At 26.2% G+C, this 19603-nt stretch overlaps 2 protein-coding genes across 3 annotated transcripts in view; one reads left to right on the forward strand and one right to left on the reverse strand.

The window, feature by feature from the left end:
- LOC127285999 (innexin inx2-like) overlaps positions 1-19603 on the forward strand; it is a 55773-nt gene that overhangs the window by 32977 nt on the left and 3193 nt on the right. Inside the window, exon 1 of one of the 2 annotated variants that reach the window (XM_051312255.1) lies at positions 13271-13289. The exons of the other annotated variant lie outside the window; for it this stretch is intronic. The gene's annotated coding sequence lies outside the window, so the exon portion shown is untranslated. Of the gene's footprint in view, positions 1-13270; positions 13290-19603 lie in introns of those variants that run through there. 2 annotated transcript variants of the gene reach the window in all.
- On the reverse strand, positions 7906-18409 carry LOC127285994 (uncharacterized). The gene is made up of 9 exons (XM_051312246.1): positions 17610-18409; positions 16694-16833; positions 14910-15719; positions 13389-13503; positions 13156-13313; positions 12921-13064; positions 10845-12631; positions 9959-10107; positions 7906-8313 (listed from the first exon to the last, which is right to left on the reverse strand). Exons 1-9 carry the CDS (start codon positions 18118-18120, stop codon positions 8189-8191), a joined length of 3939 nt encoding a protein of 1312 aa, XP_051168203.1. The 5' UTR covers positions 18121-18409; the 3' UTR covers positions 7906-8188.

Raw genomic sequence — 19603 nt, forward strand, 5'->3', positions numbered from 1 at the left:
TGGGCAAATATCAAAATTTCTGAAAAACAATTTCTGTGCTGTATTCTACAATACTATCACAAAAATAATCTCAAAAAACATTTTTGAAAAAATGAGTTTAATTAAAAGAAATTGCAATTTTATTGCTCAAAATTAAGATTTTTAACCCTAAAATGGGCAAATATTAAAATTTCTGAAAAACAATTTCTGTGCTGTATTCTACAATACTAGCACAAAAATAATCTCAAAAAAATTTTTGAAAAACTGAGTTTAATTAAAAGAAATTGCAATTTTATTACTCAAAATTAACATTTTTAACCCTAAAATGGGTACATATCAAAATTTCTCAAAATCAATTTCTGTGCTGTATTCTACAATACTAGCACAAAAATAATCGCAAAAAATATTTTTAAAAAACTGAGTTTAATTAAAAGAAATTGCAATTTTATTGCTCCAAATTAAGATTTTTAACCCTAAAATGGGCAAATATCAAAATTTTGTAAAAACAATTTCTGTGCTGTATTCTACTATAATAGCACAAAACTAATCTCAAAAAACAGTTTTGAAAAACTGAGTTTAATTAAAAGAAATTGCAATTTTAATGCTCAAAATTAAGATTTTTAATCCTAAAATGGGCAAATATCAAAATTTCTGAAAAAATTTTTAGAAACTAATTTTTGTGCTGAATTGTGCACAACCAGCACAAAAATTAGTTTCTAATAATTTTCATTTTTGTATTTTTTTTGGTTATGATCGTTATTGTTAAATTATAAATTTAGTTATTTTTGAAAATAAAGATTTTTTAAAAAATGTTATTAGAGTTTATTTTTGTACTGATCGTGCACAATTCAGCACAAAAATTAATTTCTAAAAATTTTTTCAGAAATTTTGATATTTGCCCATTTTAGGGTTAAAAATGTTAACTTTGAGTAATAAAATTGCAATTTCCTTTAATTAAACTTAGTTTTAAAAAAATTTTTTTTTGCGATTATTTTTGGGCTAGTATTGTAGAATACAGCACAGAAATTTTTTTCAGAAATTTTGATATTTGCCCATTTTAGGGTTAAAAATCTTAATTTTGAGCAATAAAATTGCAATTTCTTTTAATTAAACTCATTTTTTCAAAAATGTTTTTTGAGATTATTTTTGTGATAGTATTGTAGAATACAGCACAGAAATTGTTTTTCAGAAATTTTAATATTTGCCCATTTTAGGGTTAAAAATCTTAATTTTGAGCAATAAAATTGCAATTTCTTTTAATTAAACTCAGTTTTTTAAAAATATTTTTTGCGATTATTTTTGTGCTAGTATTGTAGAATACAGCACAGAAATTGATTTTGAGAAATTTTGATATGTACCCATTTTAGGGTTAAAAATCTTAATTTTGAAAGCGCGGTGAAACTAGCGAGCCGCCAGCCGGCAGACAGCAGACAAAACCATAGGCGTCGACGCTACACTAAATGCCACCACTAGCAAATTGGAGCTGCTGGCTATAAATTTTTCCAAAAAAAATTTTTACAAATAAAAAACCTGCTAATAAACATTCCAAGAAGGTTTTCCAAAAAGAAAAATAAAAATACATTAATAAATAAATTTTTTTAGTCAATTTTAGTGAAAAAAATAAAAAAAAACGACTGTCTGCTACAAGCGGCTGAGGCTGCTGGCTATTTATTTCTTTCAAAAAAATTCTTGCGTATATAAAACTTGTTAATAAACATTCCTAGAAGATTTTCCAACAAGAAAATCAAAAATTAATTGAAAAATAAATTTTTTGAGTCGGTTTTAGTGAAAAAAAATCAAAAAAAAACGACTGTCTGCTACAAGCGGCTGGGGCTGCTGGCTATTTATTTTTTTCAAAAAAATTCTTTCATATATAAAACTTGTTAATAAACATTCCTAGAAGATTTTCCAACAAGAAAATCCAAAATTCATTGAAAAATAAATTTTTTGAGTCGGTTTTATTGAAAAAAAATCAAAAAAATCAAAAAAACGACTGTCTGCTACAAGCGGCTGGGGCTGCTGGCTATTAATTTTTCCCAAAAAAATTCTTGCGTATATAAAACTTGTTAATAAACATTCCTAGAAGATTTTCCAACAAGAAAATCAAAAATTCATTGAAAAATAAATTTTTTGAGTCGGTTTTAGTGAAAAAAAATCAAAAAAAAACAAAAAAACGACTGTCTGCTACAAGCGGCTGGGGCTGCTGGCTATTTATTTTTTTCAAAAAAATTCTTTCATATATAAAACTTGTTAATAAACATTCCTAGAAGATTTTCAAACAAGAAAATCCAAAATTCATTGAAAAATAAATTTTTTGAGTCGGTTTTAGTGAAAAAAAATAAAAAAAAATCAAAAAAACGACTGTCTGCTACAAGCGCCTGGGGCTGCTGGCTATTAATTTTTCCCAAAAAAATTCTTGCGTATATAAAACTTGTTAATAAACATTCCTAGAAGGTATTCCAACAAGAAAATTAAAAATTTAGTTTTTTATTTGTAAGAATTTTTTGTGGAAAAATTTATAGCTAGCAGCTCTAGCCGTTTGTTAGCAGACAATAGTTTTTCATTAATTATTATTGTTTGATTATGTAAGTGTAAATTGTTTGTTAACTAATCATATTTATGTTAAAATATGTTCATGTAGTATCATAATGTAATGTGTGAATCATAAAACTGTGTTTTATTTTTGTTTAAACGTTGCTGCCCAATTTGCTAGTGGTGGCGTTTAGTGTAGTGTCGACGCCTATGGTTTTGTCTGCTGTCTGCCGGCTGGCGGCTCGCTAGTTTCACCGCGCTAATTTTGAATATTAAATTTTTGTATTTAAAAAAAAAAAAATTTTTTTTCACTTTTTTTGGTAGATTGTATTGTTGTTACATTATAACTGGACAAATGATTTGTTTAGAATAAAACTGAATCATAAATTTTTTGCCAAAAACTGTTTTTTAAAATTTTTGACCCCTATTTTTAATTTTTTCAAAAAAATTTTTGCAGCACAAATTAGCACAAAATTAGCACAATTTAGCACAAAAATTGATTTTTTGAAAAAATGAAATGGCGTTGCCAACTTCTCGGACGTAAACAATACGGCTGTGCAATTTAGAATTTAGAAATTTATTTAGAAATAAGTTGTATCTAGAAATTTTTTTTGTTTAATGTAATGCAAGCTTGCAACAAGCTTTTTGCAAGTTTGCTTTGTGAATTTTAGATTTATCATAAATATCTTTTTGAAAAAACTTGGCTTGTAAACAAGGTATATGAGATAGAAAAATACACAAATATATAATATATTTGTGTATGTTTCTAATTCTTGTTTCATTTCTCATTTTCTTGCCTTTTCTATTCTAAATTTAAAATATAAAAATCAAACAATTTACTGTACAAGTATTTTTAATGAAATAATAACATTTATGTATATATCACATGTTTTCACAGAAAATTAAAAGGCATTAAAATAAGCGTTGCAGCTTATTTTAATGCCTTTTAATTTTCTGTGTTATGTAAAATAGTAAAAATATACCTAATTAATATCTACACATTTATATATCAGTCTCATTTTTATAAAAATATTATGGTTCGATGGCCATAAGTCGAGTATTTTAACTTGTATGTACAGGCCGAGATAAGTCAGACTGTTGGCCAAATAACTCATTTTTCTGAATGTATCGAAGAAAATTTCATTAAAAACTAAAGTTTATTTTTAAAAGTATTTTACTTAGCAAATGTAAGAACAAAAGCTGTATTATTTTCATATACAAATACTAATATTTACTTTAATTAGCGAAAAGTAAAAGAAATTAAACGCTATTTCATATGTACAACTAAAAACAGTGCTTCTTCTAATGGCCTAAAAATGGTCAAGTCAGTAACAATCTAGCGAGTTATTTGGCTAACGGACTGTTTATTTGCAGGCAAGTATTATAAGAAAATATAAAAATTTAATTCTGTCTACTGGCCGCCTATTAACCGGCAAATTATATATTAGCTACATATTTACAATTACCACGTAAAATAAAAATTTTAAGGCCATGTGGGAAATACCCACGTGAACCCCATGCAAAAAACATGGTATCGTAGTTCCAAGTTTTCTATAAAATAGTAAAGAATTTTTGGTTGAAATTTGGAAAATATGATAGAGAATAGCATTCAGAATTGCGCTGTTCTCGGTTTGAAGCACAATTTTGCGTTTATATTAAGTATTAAAAATAAAAGTTTGGAAATTCCCATTTTTGAACGAAAGTTGAAGTCAACATGGCGGGGGTACACACAGACGTCGCGTGAATGTATCAGTGGTCCAGGAACTAGCGCCAATTCGAGTTAGTGGCCGCTCAAAGAAATAATAAAAACCTATTAACTCCACTATTAATTACTTTTTTAAATTATTTCGCAATTAATTACAGTAAATAAGTAGAACGGCCCAATTCCTTCAACCCTTTTTTATCATTCCTCAAAATTTCAACCCGACATTTCTTCTCATTTCCGAAAATACTTGAAAATACCAAAAAGTGACTTTGTCTCACATGGCCTTAATTCATTAGAAATTACTTTAAATCAAAATTGTTGTGTATTAAAACTTCTGTTAATAAAAAAGTCATTTGATTTTTCCTTATACTGAAAACAGTAAAATCTAGAACCGGGTATTTAATTTATTACAGTCATCGTCACTCATGTCGATGACTATTTTTGCATTTCCATTTAGTGGTGCCAAGCCACTTTCGGGAAATTTTTCAACCTCAAGTTTTTTGAAATTCAACGGAACAACAGTATTATAAACAGTATTATAAATTATAAACAAATTATAATGTAAGTCTCGTTGAAAATTCTTGCAGAAGACTTGCAGCAAACTTGCAAAACTTGAAATGCAAGTCGGCTGCAGACTTGCGTGCTATCTGGAATCTTATTAACTAGAAATGTACACGGAAAGAAAGTTTGTAGCAATATTTGATATTATGGTGTTACTTTTTAGTATATTTGGTTACAATTGCGGAACATTTTGGCATGATAACGATTTTCGATACTATTTTTAAGAATGATTGAGATTAAAATAAGAATATTTAATATAGTTGGAAAGAAAATTTGATATAATATTTACGAAATCTGAAATCTTTTTATTGAAACACAAAAATGTCAAATTTTAATAAGCTCTTTATCAATTTTTCTAACCAAATATTTCAAATTTCGTAATTAGAATTGTATAAAATGATATAATTATTTCAGATTTTGATATATTTGATATGAAAATTGAAAAAGACATATCAAAGTTAACGAGATTCGACGAAATTTGCCGAAGTTGAACGTTCGGCATTGCCCGATCCTCACCGAGTGGTAACGAAGACTGACGAAGCTCTTTAGACAAGCCCCTTTTTACCATTATCTTGATACAGACCTGAATTTCTTTTATATAATTAATTTTGAATATTTTACAATAAATCAGTAAAAAAAATTGTTCTTCAAAAAATAATAAAATATTTAATTATTTCCCAATAAATAATGATTTTTATTTATATTTTTAAACATGTTTTGATATAATTTCACCTTTCTCATAAGCGGTGAAAAATATGTCTGGTTAGTATATAAGAATGGTCACATCAGTTTTTCACATGAGCGTAAATTTGTATATGAAGCGTTATTCTGCGAATGTTATACGTATTATCGTTAGTATAGGTTAGGAATAAAAATAAGCCAATCGATGTAAAACAATGCGGTGTGTGTGTGTGTGTGCATTTAAATGTTCATATCCTCGTCTATCCTCGAGATGAGAAAGAGATAAAACTTTGGCGTAGAATCTATTGGTGTTTCTGTCGTCATCTGTCACGACTGAACCACTTCGAATTTTTAGTACAGTTTTAACAAATTTCGAAATAATCTTTCCAAATTTTCATATAAATTTAGTAAATAACGAAGTGCGCGTCGGTTTAACTTATTTCTGGTTTTTCGTATAAATTTATCAATTTACGAAATAATAATTTCAATGTCTGGAATATATTTACTAAAAAGACTATTGTTAAAAATATACCGATTTTCGTTATCAAACCCAAATGTTCCGCGTTTGAAAAAGAGAATACTAAAATTTCCTATCAGATTTATCAAATATTGCTACTAAATTTCTTTCCGTGTAAGTCATTTAAAACAACTGTAAATATGTTAGATATTATTCTTAAAAATAAAAACTGGCTTTATTGTTTTTATACTTATTATAATAAAAGTTATCTCTTTATAAGAAATTGAAAATTTTATTTTATTTCTAATCAATTTATAATCCTTTCCTTTGTTTCGCAAATTTATAAACAAACGATATATATATATATATATATATATATATATATTAAAATTAATTTTTATTAAAACTTAATTTGCGAAACTATTTTTCAGTTTCCAGGTTATGTTAATGTCTCCATTCTCTTTAATACAAATCAGATAAAACTACTGTAGCAATTAAAATAGCAAAATTAATATTTAATATTAACATTTTAAAATAAATTAACACAAAAACTAATTCACAAGTATTTCTTGCTAAAAACATATTAATTAAAAAATTAAATATGTGTAAGGTCACATAAAATTCAAATTTTTCTAAACAAAAAATAAAAAAAACTACATTTTTTAAACTTATATGCGTTAATAGAAAAGTAATTAAAAATAAGAATTGAAAATGCACGAACAGATTAATTTCTATAAAGACGGTTCCAGAATAGGTGCAAAAGCCAAGTACAAGTGCAAGTGCTATTTTATTATTCTCATTATTTTGTAATAATATTAATATGAAAAATATTTAGTAATAATTACAAAGTTAATTTTTTTTTAAATATTATATTAAATGACCTTGAAACTATTAATTCTTTTTGTAAACTGTTGTATATAGCGACTATATATTAGAGTTAGTATATGTATGTACATGTGTCACTGTATTTGTGACTTTTTTAAAAATAAAAAATAAATACAAACTATGTTAGTGTGAATATCGGACTTAAACAAGCAAACTTGAATTCTTATTTTCTATTGGTTGAAAAATATTTCATTTATTATTTGATTGGTTAAACGACTAAAGAGGGAGTAAATTCCTTTTAAAGAAACTGAGAAAATTTATATAATGCCTCGATCAAGAATAGTACTAGAAGGAAATATCCCGAGGATTGCATTTTGAGTTTGACATTGTCAAAGAACTAATTGAAAAAAATTGTAGATTCATTTAAAAGTTGGAAATGTAATTAATTGCCTCAGGGGCCATTCATAAATGACGTAACGCTTTTTTGAAAATTTTAACCCCCTCCCCCCTAGCTTAAAGAGCTACGTAATTTATGGATAGTCCCTCAGGAAAATCGCTTTATTTTTCATGCTATTGTAAAATAAATTTTATGGTAAAATTTACTTAAATATATTATCTGCTGCTATTTTGTCTTTAAAAAATGCAATAGAACCTTCGAAAATAGAATAATCTAGATGTTTCTTGGTTCTCCATAGAGAAAATGTGTCAAATATTTTATGATTCAGAAATAAAAATTATGATTTGTTTAGAAGAAAAATCAAAATTCCGGATCCTGGTAAATTGAATACTTTTTTACAATAAAAGTTTAAGAAAATGTGTTTTTTTAAACAATTCTAAACCTGAAATTCCCTTTAAAATTTTATTAAGTTTTTAAATTATTTCAAAAAAGCGCTCTCTACTTTGATTTTTCCAATCAGATCAGTTCATCATTCGACCTTTTCAATTCATGTATTTTTTTAGAAAAGAAAAAACGATATTAAAAACACGAAACAACTCCATAAAATAAATTTTATTTCTTTATTTAGAAAAAAATACTAAATTTTATTTAGTTACATAAAATCTCTTCATCTAAAAAGAGAATAGTAATGTTTTCAAACATTAATCTAAAAAATCATATTTTAAAATTACAAATTACAATTAGTGATTGTAACTAACTAAAATTCTAAATAAAGAAGAGACAAGAGTGATAAAAACACATTGGTAAAAAAAGTGATTTAAGATACTTATAATTGAAATATAAAATAAAAAAGCGTGCAGAAAGGTATAAAGAGATTCTCTAAAGTGAAAATCATATTTTTGCAAGCGAATAATCTGAATTCACAAGGCAAAAGGTGAAAATTCTCAGAGCAACTGAGTTTTTCATAAAATAAAAGAAAAAATAGAAAACTTTCCAGAAAAAAAAATAAAAAAACTGCTTGATAAGAACAATAAGCGTATTTGTACCTACATCATTTTGAGTGCATTTTCGTCCAGTTTTGCTCTCCATGTTGTTTTGTTACATGTTGTATGACACTAGGTTGACTCTTGAATTCACAATAGCAGTGATTGCATTTGTAAACATTTGTTTCATTATCTGAAATATAAGAGAAACGTATTTTTATTATTTAAATAAACAGAACAGAACGAATGTTGCTTTCAGGCAACATGTTAACATTTGCAAAACTTTCTTGATTTTTAAAACTAAACATTAAAACAATCTCTCTTCCGTAAGATGTTTTTCATTTAATTTAATAAATTCCAAATTCCAAACTGTGATCTTCAAACAAAAAACTTTAATTATTTCCCCCTAAATAATTTGTTTAAAAATAAAAATTCTATATTTTTTTTTTAAGAAAAAATTTTGTCCCTAAATGGTTAAATAAAAAAAAGTTAAACAATATTTTCAGCAATTTTTGGATCAAGTTTATATGATGATGAATAATAATTTCTAAAGAATGTGTGCGTTATAAGACTATAAAATTGAATTTCCATAAAAGGTACATTTTTATAAGTAAATGATTTGAATTTTCAGAAATTTCATTTCATTAGTTTCTGTTTTAAAGAATTTGATGTTTAAATTCACAAAAATATATACAATGAATACTTTGCACATTTTTATGATAATTAAACTTTGTTGAAAAAATAATGTGCGATTCCAAGTGAGATTTTGACTTTTTCGGAGTAGGTTAACCGATTGCAATGAAACTTTGGAATTTTGTTATATATAGTAAGACTAATCTTTAACGTAAATTTCAGCCTAAAATATTTGTTAGTTTACGAGATTTGCAATAATAACAAAAAATTAAAAACTGCTATATCTTCCGTTCTAATAAACGGATTGAGGTCTACTTTTTTTTAAAATGTCAAGGAAAATGAGAGGAATAAATCTCTTTCAGAACATTTTTTTATAATTTTACAACTAAAAAAATTATTAAATAATAATTGAATAACTTTCGCGCGACTAACTAAAATTCAATCACTTAAACGCTAAAATGATCTTACCTGTGTTTTCTTTAATGTTCCAAAGGATTTTTAGTGTAAATGTAAGTTTAACTTAAGAAATTTTATTAATTTATTAGTATAAACAATTGAGATTTCTGCTAGTTGACGTGCAGACGACATTGCGCACGCAGCATTCTCACATAGCCAATTTAGTCCACGAATCACGTCAGTTGGCTATGTGAGAATGCTGCGTGCGCAATGTCGTCTGCACGTCAACTAGCAGAAATCTCAATTGTTTATACCAATAAATTAATAAAATTTCTTAAGTTAAACTTACATTTACAATAAAAATCCTTTGGAACATTAAAGAAAACACAGGTAAGATCATTTTAGCGTTTAAGTGATTGAATTTTAGTTAGTCGCGCGAAAGTTATTCAATTATTATTTAATAATTTTTTTAGTTGTAAAATTATAAAAAAATGTTCTGAAAGAGATTTATTCCTCTCATTTTCCTTGACATTTTAAAAAAAAGTAGACCTCAATCCGTTTATTAGAACGGAAGATATAGCAGTTTTTAATTTTTTGTTATTATTGCAAATCTCGTAAACTAACAAATATTTTAGGCTGAAATTTACGTTAAAGATTAGTCTTACTATATATAACAAAATTCCAAAGTTGCATTGCAATCGGTTAACCTACTCCGAAAAAGTCAAAATCTCACTTGGAATCGCACTAATATTAAATTTAAATTAAAAAATTCAAATTATAAAACTGGGATAGTTAAAAAAATATCTCACTGTCTTTGACGACGTTAACCCATTCCTCGATCTCGTCATTTATTGGTAAAAATTCGATATTTGGAATTTGATCCATGTGATTTTTAGCACAATGATTTGTCAGCTCGTTCTTGTTTAATGTCACAAATCCACAACTTTTACAATGCCATCTAACGTAAAAATAAAATCATTATTAAATAATAATAAATAAATTTAAATATTTCAAATGAAATAACATATTTCAAATGAAGTGACCAAAAGCTGAAAAAATATTTTCATCAAACTTGAATAATTCGTAGTCTTATTGGAAGGATAGAAATAAATTTAATTTAATATTTAATTCAATTAATGAAATTAAAAAAAATAAGTCCAGCAATTCTTGTAAAAAAAAAATTCAAGGACTTTTCAAGGTCTAAATTTTTTCAAAGTTCACTTTCGGTGTAGAAACTATTAAAATATTTTTTTTTTTTTAAATTAATCTTAATTTTTGACTATTTTAAAAAATATATAGGTATATATACTATACATACAAGTTTTTAAAAAAATTAAGATTTTTCACAATTGAATTACTTTTAAAATTTTAACTATTTTCCATAGCCAATCTTTTTTACAAGCTTTTTTAAATGATTTTTTAGAATCTCGTAAAAACTTCAATTTAAAAAAAAGAGGAAAAAATAAGTTGAAATTTCATTAATTTTTCCTCTTAAATATTGAATCGAAATTTCATTTAAATGCGCAATTTTCGAATCTAAGTATATTAGGAATTTAGTTTCTATTTTTAAACCTCATTGGTGAGTTGGTAATTTTCAAAATTCGTCGCACAAATTAAAATAGCTCATTATGTAATTAAAAAAAAAAATATTGACACACCATGGTATAAAGTAAAGTTTTAGTTGACAATTCTTACCTGAAATATCCTAATTCTAGGTACAGATGATCTCTCATAGCGTATTTGTGCGATGTACTAAATTTACAAATTGGACACAAATACAATTCTTCCTCGGGATTCCCGTATGGACCAAATTCACCCATTTCCTGCTCTTTCGATTGATCCAATCCAATCAATGCCATTGGCTTCATGCACTTTATTTTTGTTTGGTTACTCGGCGATTCAGAGTCGATCTTTCTTTTTATCGATTTCTGAGGAGTTAATGTTGGAGGAGTAGAAATTTCAGAACTTGAATCCTCTTCATTAAGAACATTATTTTCATCTAAATTTGGAGCGACTTTGTTATTTTCTTCGAGAGATGATTTGATTTCGTTGAATTCAAATTCTCGAACAATTTCTACAAATGGTCTTTTATTGTCTACATGGTCTACATGTTTATCAAGATGACGATCTATCTTGTGTCGTTTATAATGGAAATAGTTACAGTAGGAGCATTTATAGAGTTTCGAATCGTGCATTTTTAAATGAATTCCCATTTTTTTTATTGAAATATTCTCTGCCTGTAGTTTTTGTTCTTTACAATGAGCACATTTGAAAAATTGTTCATTCGAGTGTAAAGTTTTCAAATGAGAAAGCAACGTATCTTCATTAACAGTTAAATAAGAGCACTTGGAAAAGCCACAAACAAATCGTTTATTTTCGGGAACATATTTTGGCAACGTCTTTTCATTGGTTGCTTTTGGTTTGATTTCCTCATGTTCATTTTGATAGGAACTACTCGCGGCATTGACTATTTTATTGAACTTGTTTTCTCGCTTGTCCAAGCATGGAACAGAATTAACAGATGCAGAATCTGGAACAATTTCATCTGTGGTGTGAATTTGTAAGTGATCAAAGATATTCAAGCGATCTTTCGTGGAGAATGGACAAAAATTACATTTAATTTCTCGTTGAATAGTAACTTGCGGACTTTCTTTTTCAGATTGTTTAATTGACATTGATTGCTTCTTTTCGGTCTTGGAAATTGGTTGAAAATAAAGGAGATCGTCGTCAGTTGGATTATTCTGATCTACCGGAATACGTTTAAAAGCAGCATTGTGTTTCTTCATTATGTGCGTTGTAACTTGTTTTTGAGTGGCAAATCTTTCACCACAATCAATGCAAACGCATCGTTTTAATCCATGTGTTTCCAAATGCATCATGAAAAAACCAATCAATCGACAGACCTTACGGCAATGTTTACATTCGAATTTTCTTAAACAACAATCTTCCATGTGACTCCTTAGAGTTTCTGAATTTGGAGCTGAATATTTGCATCTGACTTTTCCACATTTATATAATTCCTCGGCTACAAGTCCGCTGGGTTTAAAATTCTTGCGAGTTAACGATTTATTATTATTATTGTCGCTGCTTACAAGTATTACATCCTTAGTTTTTGGTTCTACTTCTTTGTTTGTCAATCTTTCGTTATTTTGACATACTTCACTATCCTTTATTGTTTCTCTATCACAGTCATTTTTAGAATTTGATGTCGAATTTTCCAATTGCTGATCCGCCTTCTGGAGATTTTCGGTAGAAATTATTTGAATAGATGTCGGACTGCTGGATCGAGGAGGAGACACTGATAGCGTAGAATTATTTAAATGTTCTTTTAGAGAACCGTCCGATTCAATTTTAGAATTGCAATTAAAATTCAATGATTCATCAGGTAAATTAATTAAAGTAGTTAAGTCCGAGGATAATGCTTGTTGCGGGTTTGGATTTTTTAGCACATGCTGATCAATGGTACTCATGAATTTGTTGGACTGAAAAATGATCAAGTTCATTATAAATAAATCAGTATCTAACTTCACCCAAAATGAAAATTTTAATAATAAATCGATCAAAAATTAAAGGAAATAGAAAAGAAAATCAAGAATTAAAGAAATTTCCAAAAAAGTTACTTCAACTGACAGAAAATACCAAAAAATTATAGAAATTCCCAGACCGTTAGACACCGTGATAAATAGAATGTTTTTTTTTTAAATCTAACAAATAAAATATCAGTTAAATAAATTCAATAGGAAAAAAGAAAATATTTTTTAAGAAACATACTTGAGGAGGTAAACTTCTTTCAAAAAGAATAGGCTTCTTGTTACTATGTCGATCACTAAGATGACTGTAAACATTGGTTACATAATCCGAGCCATAAGTACAATGTAAACATTGATACTTGAAGATTCCATGGGTTTTGTAGTGCTAAACAGTAATTGATTATATTATAATAAAAACAAAAAAATTTTTTTGTCGTTTAAGCATTTTAATTGAGAAAATTTCAAAAATTACTTACAACAATAAGATCCTCTGCAGTGTACTGATTCAATTCATTATTATTATTATTATTATTGTGTATTTCACATAAATGACATATAAATTTTGACAAGTTTAAATGGTCCTTTATTAGGTGATAATGAAATAATTCAGGTACGTAGAAAATTTCGTTGCACTCTGGAACAATAAATAAACCATGTAAAAAGCAAAAAATTAAAATTATTTTTATTGTTTAAATATGAAAAAACTTACTATTTTGACAAACAAATGGCTTGACCCGTTCACTAAAATTAAATTCTGTCTGAGGCTGTAGAAAATTATTGACACCTTGTAAAACTTTTACTGGTTTTGTTGGATGAGTACTTGCCTTTAAAGAACAAAATATATCCAGTTAAAATCAATGATTTATTACTAGTAAAATCATTCCTCACTTTTTACTTCAGCAATTAGTGAAAAATAACTAATTATTAGTAATAGTAACAATAGTATTTGTAACTTTAAAAAAAAAATTTTACATTGAAATTCTAAAAAAAAAAATTGAGTTTAATATGAGCTGAAAGAGCTTTTTAAAGATAAAGGTCTACTATTATTGACTAAGTATCTTTTACTATATTAAAGTTTTAAGCGACTAACCAACGCCAAAATTTATATTTTCTTTAAAATTTCGAATTTTTTTTGTCCCTAATTTTCAATGTTGTACAAATTAATTTTTCATTTTTGAATTTGAATTTTGCAATTTTTAATTTAAAAAAATTTTGTTTTTTATATTTAAAAATTTTTTGAACGTACGTATAAAATTCAAAAAAATTATTTTTATTGATATTGTACAGGGTGTCTAACAACTTCTAGGAAAAAAAATTCCCAGCCTTTTTCCTGACCTAAATTACACTACAAAATTTTTATTTTGATCAAATAATATTTAATTTGATACAATTAAATCATTTACCTGTCTATTATCCACTAATTTCATATATGTATTTGAACTAAATAAATAATGTTTCGTAAAAAATAAAATATTTAAGTGAAATAAATAAACTAATTGGGGACGTATAAATATTCTCAACATTTAATTTAAAAAAATTTTTACGGCGTCAAATCTTAAATTATGAAATTTTTATTTTGTAAAATTATATAAAGCAGATTTTCTAGTACATCGAATTTCAAATTAATACAATTTCAATTTAACGGAATTTATGTGAAGAAAAATTGCATAAAGAACAATTTTTTTAACAGAATTGTTATTTTAGTAAATTTCAATTTATCAAAATATTTACTTAATAGAATTGTCATTGAATAAATCCACAATTAAGAGAATTTCTATTTAACAAAATTCTTAATTAACAAAGTTTTTCTTCTGCTAAATAGAAATTCTTTTAAATCGAATTTTAGTTAAATGTAAACTAAATATTTCACTGAAAAAAATTAATTAATTGTTATCCAAGTTTTAAAAAATCATTTTTTAATTTGCATTTGCCTTGGGAAAAAAATAAAAAAATTCCAGAAAATTAAAAAAATTCCCTGACTTTTTTTTTAAATATTTGTTTTACATGTTGAAAGAATAAAGAACTGACAGAAAATATATTAGAAGAAATTAGAGAAGAGATGTTAAATTAGAATATTTTTGCTGGATTTTCAGAAAAGGTGGTAAACTAATGAAATATGAATGGACATTTTTATAAATTATAATAATTATTTAAATAAATTTAATAAAATAGAAATATATAGTATTTTGAGAATTTATAAACATGCTCAAAAAAATAGTAATGTCCTCACCTGATGTATTTCAACGTAACAATGCGAGATTGCTCGATAAAAGCAATAATTACATTGATATATGCAAAAAACATGATTTTGCTCATAATGCGACTTCAGTTGGTCCCAATTTCCAAGAGTTAAATAGCAGTAAGCACATTTTTTAAAATCGTACGGCTCCATATTATCACTGGAAATGTCACAAATAATCGCGTGTCCCTCAAAGTGTCTTTGAAAATGATCTACATTATCAGTTGTAAAGGAACAATATCGACCCATACATTTGTAAATATGTTGCAATTTTTCTGAATTTAACATTTCATTGTAGGCAGTTGGTTCTTTTGAATTTTCAACGATCTGCGACGCGTCATTTTGTTTCAAAAGCAATGGATTGTTGTAGACAATGGCAGTATTTTGCTTTTGAGTAGGTGATGATATTGCAGTGTCATTACTGATGGGAGCAATAGGAGTAAATGTATCAGTTTTGCAAATAGGAGTAGAAAAATTAATATTTGTAATGGGAGTATAAGCAGTGTTTTTTGTGGAAATGTGATTACTTCCAATAGTAACGGGAGTCAAGTTTTTAAGTTTTGAATCAATAGGAACTGTAGTTAAATTTTCCGATTTTTTGAGAAATCGACTAGAGATATTAGAAATCGTAATATTTTTATCATCCATGTAAGTTTTGATACTCGGCGGGCTCATTGCGGACAAGTAATTGGTCTGAATTGTTGAAGAAGTTGGAACTATTATGTTCTCAGGAATAAACTTGATCTTCTTTTTTGATTTTGGATTAAAGATAATCAAACCTTTCTTTTTTATATTTTCCACCTAAAACAGTTGGACAAGTTACAATATAGAAACAATTAAAAAAATACATTGACCGAATTCATTTCAAATCAGTTAGACTAAACATTATTGGAGTTGAAAATCAATTTTTATGTTGTTTTTCAAAGCTCTTTAGAAAACAAGTATTTTTTTTTGTTTAAATTTAATTTTCCAAGTCGGAATAGTCAAATTAAGAAGAAAAAATCTTTTAATCGTTATAACTTTCTGTCTAATTATGATATTTAATTTTTTCTTTTTCGACCTGAAAGAGACAAAAAATCAGGGAGTCGATTATGTAATTTGATTTGACTTTGACGTCAAAGTCAAATTGAAATAAAAAATTAAATTTTAATTTAACGTCGAAGTTAAATAAAACAATTAATTTGTTGAATTAAATTTGACATTGACGTTAAAATGAATTTGATTTTGACGTCAAATCAAATTACATAATCGACACCCAGGTAGGAGAGTTAAAAAATATTCAAAAATAACAAAGTGGCGGCTATTTTGCTAAAAATCTTTGAATTCAAATTACTCAAAAATTGTCTTCATAGTAAAGAATATTTCCCATAAAAATTTGACTTGTGTCCAATACTAGTGGAAGAGAAAATTTTTTTTGTTATTTTTAAAAAAAAGAAATTAATTTTCCTCAAGAAATACAGTAGCAGTAAAAAAATTTTCCTAACAAAAATTGTTCCTCTTTAAAAAATGTATCTTGGCACTTCTCTTTATTTTGCTTTCGATATAATTCGCAAAAATATATTTATTTTTTAATTTTTTTACTAGATTTTTAAATAGGAGTAAAATATCTTTAAGATCAATAAAAAATTTAAATATACCGATTAGACAAACAGTTATAACTCTTAAAAGATTCTTTTTCTTATTTTAAGATAAACGACTATTCCGACAATACATGTCGTCTAAAAATTACGTTGTATTAAATTTTTGAAAAAATGTTATTTGGTAAAATTACTTACTACTTTTTTATCCTTTTCAGCTTCTGAAGGATTAGCTAAACTTACAACATTTTTAATTTTTATTAATGACTCGCTGTCTGTACTGAAAACACCTGTATTGCTTAAATATGACTCACATTCGGAGTTTTGGGTACTCCAACCTAATAAAAAAAAAAAATTTTTTTTCTTTTGGTGTTTGAGGTCAATCAATTATATTTCACACAAAGTCGTTGTGGACTATTTTTAGAAAAAACCTTATAATTCGTAGTAATTTCTTATATTCGTACAATACCTATATTTTTGGCAATTATTTAAAAAAAATATTTATATTCACATTAGAAGTTTTAAGTTGAGATGCCCGATAAAGGATATTTTGTGAAAATTTAATATAAAAAGACATAGAAATAATTTAGAATTAATATTAATTAATATTTATTCAAAAATTCCAACTCCTAAATAAACACAGAAAATTTGATAAAATAATTTATTGTCAAAAATATATTGTACGAATATAAAAAATAATTACTACGAATTATCAGATTTTTTGATAGACAGCAACGACTTTGATCCATTTGAAAAATAAATATTTTTCAACAAAAATGATCATAATTTTTCCTTGAAAAAATTTTTACGGTTTTTGATCGAAAAATTAAAAAAAAAAAATTGAGAGCAAAAAGTTTTATTATTTTCCGCGCATGGAAAAATATTGTTTATTTTTAATCGTTGTAAACTTCACCGACGTTTTTCACGTGGAAAATAAATTTATTTACTTAAAAATTTTTACAGACAAAAAATTATAATAATTTGTATGGAAAAATAATTTTTTTTCTCAATCATTGATCATAAACGTGTTGTAAACTTTACATATTCTGTCTATAAGTAATAATAAAAATATTAAAATAAGAAGAAATTGACTAAAAATCAGAAGAATAATTACCAGCAACAGAAGAAGATTCGATCGATTCTGTTTCAGAAAGTGACATCATGTCACCGAATACGTATCTGGATCTTAATTTATGTGTTGGCTTTTTTTGCGAGGAATCAATTTTAACAAATGAGGAAACTTTAGATCCTGTATCGCTTGGCAACTTGGAACCCTGAATTTGAGTACTAAGTTTTTGAATAGCTGTCATCAATTGATTCATAATGTCTGTGGCTTTTTTCAGCAAATTAATCATGTCAGTAGTGGTCTCATTGTCATAACTCATTTCAGTATCGTATTGTAACGTTTTCTCACTATAATAACCCAAATCATCTTGAGATTCATTTTTAACATCCAATGGAATTTTATTTGGTTTCGAAACTTTGTCATAATTATTTTTACCTTCGTTAACATTTCGAGTTTTAACAATATGAGCATTAGATAATGTCTCGAAACCATCAAGATTTTTTTTAGTTTTAAATGTTGGTTTCGAATGAAATACGAATAAATTCGACTTGGTTGCCATTTTGTCTTTGGAGTAGATCTTATCAATAATCGTGAGTCACTTTTTCACTTCCTTATTGTTGCGATCTTGATGCTAGTATTCTTGACTATATTCTCCTACATTTCTTTATTGTTTACAAGTTATATGTATATGCAGTTATGACAAAAAGAAGCACTGCCTTTTTCTTAGAATTTCTTTGTCAACTTTGCTGATGCAGTCCAGCAAAAAACTGTGTAGTCCTCTGGTAGAATAGTGGACATAGTGGTCACGTGATGTCCGGCATTTGCTCCTAGTAAATCTATAGGGATTTTCAAACTCCAACAAAATGTAGAGAAATTTTTAAATCATTTAAAAGGATATTATTTGATTAGTTATAAATAATTTTTATTTTATTAATATCATAATTTATAATAATATTAATAAAAAAATTATTATTATTATTATTATAAAATATATATCTCTAAAAGTACGCATTTTCGTAACACTTCTTTTTTCACTGTTGGGTCCCGGGCAGGGATGGGTAAGTATTATACGTGACGTATTATACGTGGTTTTCTACACGTATAATACGTGGTATTATACGTCTTTAGTTTTCTACGTATGTCACGTATAATACTTAGATCACGTGACGCGCGCGATTTTTAAATTTTAGAAAGTGAAAAATGTGATTTTAATAATTTATTTCACAAAATTTTCAAGTAATTTCTATTTAACAATTTATTAATTAATATGATCTGATTAAATAACTGAAAATGGAATGTTACATCCGAAAAAGAATTTTCCCAAATATAAATCCATATCTTGAGGAGTTTTTGTGTTTTGCGATTCCTGTAAAATAAAACCGGTATAATAATTTTTAGAATATAAATATAAGTAAATACAAATTATATTAATGGTATCGTATAAGCATAATTTTAATTAACAATATAGAAGTTTATTTTTAATTTTTTTTTTTCATGGAAAAACCTTTGAATAAAAAATAATAAAAATACATATTTAAATTAATTTACAAGGTTTTTTAAAATTCCAATAACTTTTTTTATTCTAATTAGGGTAAGTGTACTAATTATGGCGAGTGCACCAATTACGGCGCGTTCATAAAAAATAACTATTATTACTATTATATTTAATATAACTGTTGCCAAATGATTAAAAAAAATTATTTTAATCTTTTTTTGATACAAATACTTATAAAGATGCACATTTAAACAATTATTAATTTAATTATTTGAGATCAAATTTTTTTCCGCGCCGCAATTGAAACATTTTTAAGATTTCCATTGGCTTCAATTTCGGCGGGCAAAGTATCTTCAAAATACACGTAATTTTGGTCACCGAAATTGATACACCGAAACTGATACAAACTCGCCGCAATAGAAAATTACGGTATTAGTTTTAATTTCTCATATTTGTTTAAATAATCGATTTTTATAGAGTTAAATTTTTTTTTTAATATCTTAATAACATAAGCTTTAAGTTTAATAAGTCTTAACTTGAGTTTATA

This window comes from Leptopilina boulardi, unplaced genomic scaffold (assembly GCF_019393585.1).
Source record: "Leptopilina boulardi isolate dan_hultmark-lab unplaced genomic scaffold, ZJU_Lbou_2.1 LbouV2_342, whole genome shotgun sequence".
Lineage (NCBI taxonomy): Eukaryota > Metazoa > Arthropoda > Insecta > Hymenoptera > Figitidae > Leptopilina > Leptopilina boulardi.

Excerpts from the sequence above, each read along its gene's own strand:
- LOC127285994 (XM_051312246.1), bottom strand. The coding sequence starts at position 18,120 with ATGGCAACCAAGTCGAATTTATTCGTATTTCATTCGAAACCAACATTT. Across the intron at positions 16,834-17,609 it reads CGAATCTTCTTCTGTTGCTG|GTTGGAGTACCCAAAACTCC; the intron begins GTAATTATTCTT and ends TTTTTTTATTAG. Across the intron at positions 13,065-13,155 it reads CTGCAGAGGATCTTATTGTT|CACTACAAAACCCATGGAAT; the intron begins GTAAGTAATTTT and ends ATTACTGTTTAG.